Source organism: Propithecus coquereli, unplaced genomic scaffold, assembly GCF_000956105.1.
Source record: "Propithecus coquereli isolate 6110/MARCELLA unplaced genomic scaffold, Pcoq_1.0 Scaffold65, whole genome shotgun sequence".
Lineage (NCBI taxonomy): Eukaryota > Metazoa > Chordata > Mammalia > Primates > Indriidae > Propithecus > Propithecus coquereli.
The window spans coordinates 2,087,602-2,090,070 of NW_012152507.1; the positions used below are offsets into that span (position 1 = coordinate 2,087,602).

A 2,469-nucleotide genomic window follows, 5' to 3' on the forward strand; every position below is an offset into this window, starting at 1 on the left:
TTTTTCCTGGTTTTGTCAAATATTTATCTTCAATGGATAAATATTGTTATCCACTGTTCCTATACTACCTCTGTTCCTATATAATAAAATTTAAATTCTGTAACATTCATTTTTCCTAAATCTGGGTAACCAAATGTTACATCCTACCTTCTTCTCAGATTTGAGCAGCAACTAAAGGACTTTGTAACTTAACTGAATTTGCTTTCCAATATTAAATATTAAGGCCAAGTTTACCTCAAGCAACCTACACTGAAAAAGAAATACTTTTAGGGAGAGAACTATATTATAAAATAAAGATTTTAAGACCCAAGAGGACTAGGATTTATTCCTAAGAAGCAGTTTGCTCTCCCAATAGGCTATCAAATGTGTACTATACGTTTCTTAGAGGTGTTTCTTATATGTTTCTTACACATAAAGATGAAATTTAACTTTTCCTTTTTTTCCCGGAATGTTTTATCTGTTTTTATAGAGCCCCAGAGCCCCACCTAATTCCCTATATTATATATAAGCAGTCCAATCCCAAAGCAGGTTCTCTTCTTCACACTTAAGTATAGAGATTCCTTTAGGGGGAAAAAATCGATAATAGCATGCATACAAAGAGAAAGGAATGAAGAAGTCACAGATCCTGAAAAGCAATGCTTGAAGAACATACAATGATCTTGACTCGTTTTTATGGTTATGTGACTAAAGAACTAAAGGAGTTGACATGAAATTTGACCTCAAAAAAACCCCAAAGTTATCTTCTGTTTTACCTGGATATTGCGGCTTTTTCCATTATTTCCTGCTGAATGAGCCCAGATGGCTCAATAACATCCAATATAATTATGCTCCATAACTTGTCGGATTTTGGCCTTTGCAACACAGCAGATTCATCCTCCACATGTCTCAGCCAAAACTCAAGTGTTTCTTTAGGAAAGTGATTGGCTTCAGATATGAGGTCCAGAGCAATACGATGCTGGTCTTTTTCTACTGAACTATATGGTTTAACCTGCCCAAGTGTGCCAGCAATGATAGGCAGAATAGAGAAGCCTTCAGACACATCTAACACGTAGAAAGGTTCGGGGGTGCTCTGTGCGGTATTATTCTGACCTGTACCAGAGCCCATCTCATTATTCTGACAGTGCGTATCCATGGCCTGACACAGTTTCTCTGGGGTCAGTGAAGACAAAACTTTCCTCATTGCCATTTTAAAGCCTTCATGATATGGGATGTTATTAAGCAAAGCAATTTCCGTAGACTCCAATACACAGGTCTGCTCTATAGCATCTGGTTTACTGGTCTGAAGATTAGCCAGGGCACTACAGAGTTCAGCCTCATTTCCTAATGATAGCAAGTCTTTATTCTTGGTAAAACTTTTTCCAACATCCATTTCACATTCCAAACCCAAGACACTAATACTCTGGATTCTTAAGTAACAGTCTTGACAAGACACTTCCATCATCACATGGTCTCCAGGCTTTATCCAGTAGTCTTCGTTAAACAACAAGAAAGGAAAAAATTATAACTGATTAACATGGAGTACTTGTAAGCCTGAAGATCACACAAACATCTCCATCTTTCCATCTAATCCCCCATTCTTTAAATCACTACGGGAAGGATCACATCTATTCATTTAATATACAAAAAGCTAGGAAAATCCAATCAGCTTTACTTAGGGAAAAACTGAAGTTTAAAGATTCAATTAACTCACAGCATAATGGAGACATCTGAGAGCTCCATTACCGAACCTGAAGTCTATCAATATTATAGTGTTTTTATTTCATTCACTAGGTACCACCACCACGTCCCCAAATTTGGGGGTGAGTGGAGGGCTCCAGGGAACTCTATCATCTTTGGTAATGAAGCTAACATTAACAAAGATGAAATTCAGGGATCAATACCAAACCTCACTTTAGCTTGAAGGGACATTCTTTTCTCTAAGATAAATTTCCAAAAGAACAAGGAAGCATTAAACAGACTCATACCAGTAATATTTCTTAACTGTAAGTATTCAGACACTTGCATGTTTAGAAATTTGAAAGTATAAGGAAGGGCGAGAACCAGTTGAAAATGTAAGTTGTTATTCTTGTGTTTAAACACGTAAAATGTCCTTTCCCAAAGAAGGATTAAAAAACAAAAGACCATCTGTCTAAGTTACTACAGGCATAAGAGAATTAGAACAAATACAAATTTAAAAATGCCATTTACTAAGTACCAGTCACTGTGGCAGGCATTTTATACCCATTACCTCTAGTAATCCCTGTAACAGTACTCTGCAAGACAGACAGTATCATCCTGTTTTTATATACGACACAACAAAAGCCCTGAGAAATAACCGGCAAGGATGGCCAGGAGGGAGTCAGTAACAGAGCCAAGATCTGAATCCAAATCTACCTGACTGACCCCAAAAATATCTTAATAGCCACAACACCATACTGATTTCCATGACTTTATGACTTGGCCAAATTAGATTCTTTTTTTTTTTTTTTT

The 2,469-nt window shown here is 36.8% G+C and overlaps 1 protein-coding gene across 1 annotated transcript in view; it reads right to left on the reverse strand.

The window, feature by feature from the left end:
• Positions 1-2,469, reverse strand: part of PRMT9 (protein arginine methyltransferase 9) — a 57,502-nt gene that overhangs the window by 19,312 nt on the left and 35,721 nt on the right. The window contains exons 6-7 of the mRNA XM_012660011.1: positions 1,768-1,844; positions 753-1,470 (exon numbers count right to left, since the gene is read on the reverse strand). Coding sequence (XP_012515465.1) covers positions 753-1,470; positions 1,768-1,844 — 795 coding nt within the window. The remainder of the gene's footprint in view (positions 1-752; positions 1,471-1,767; positions 1,845-2,469) is intronic.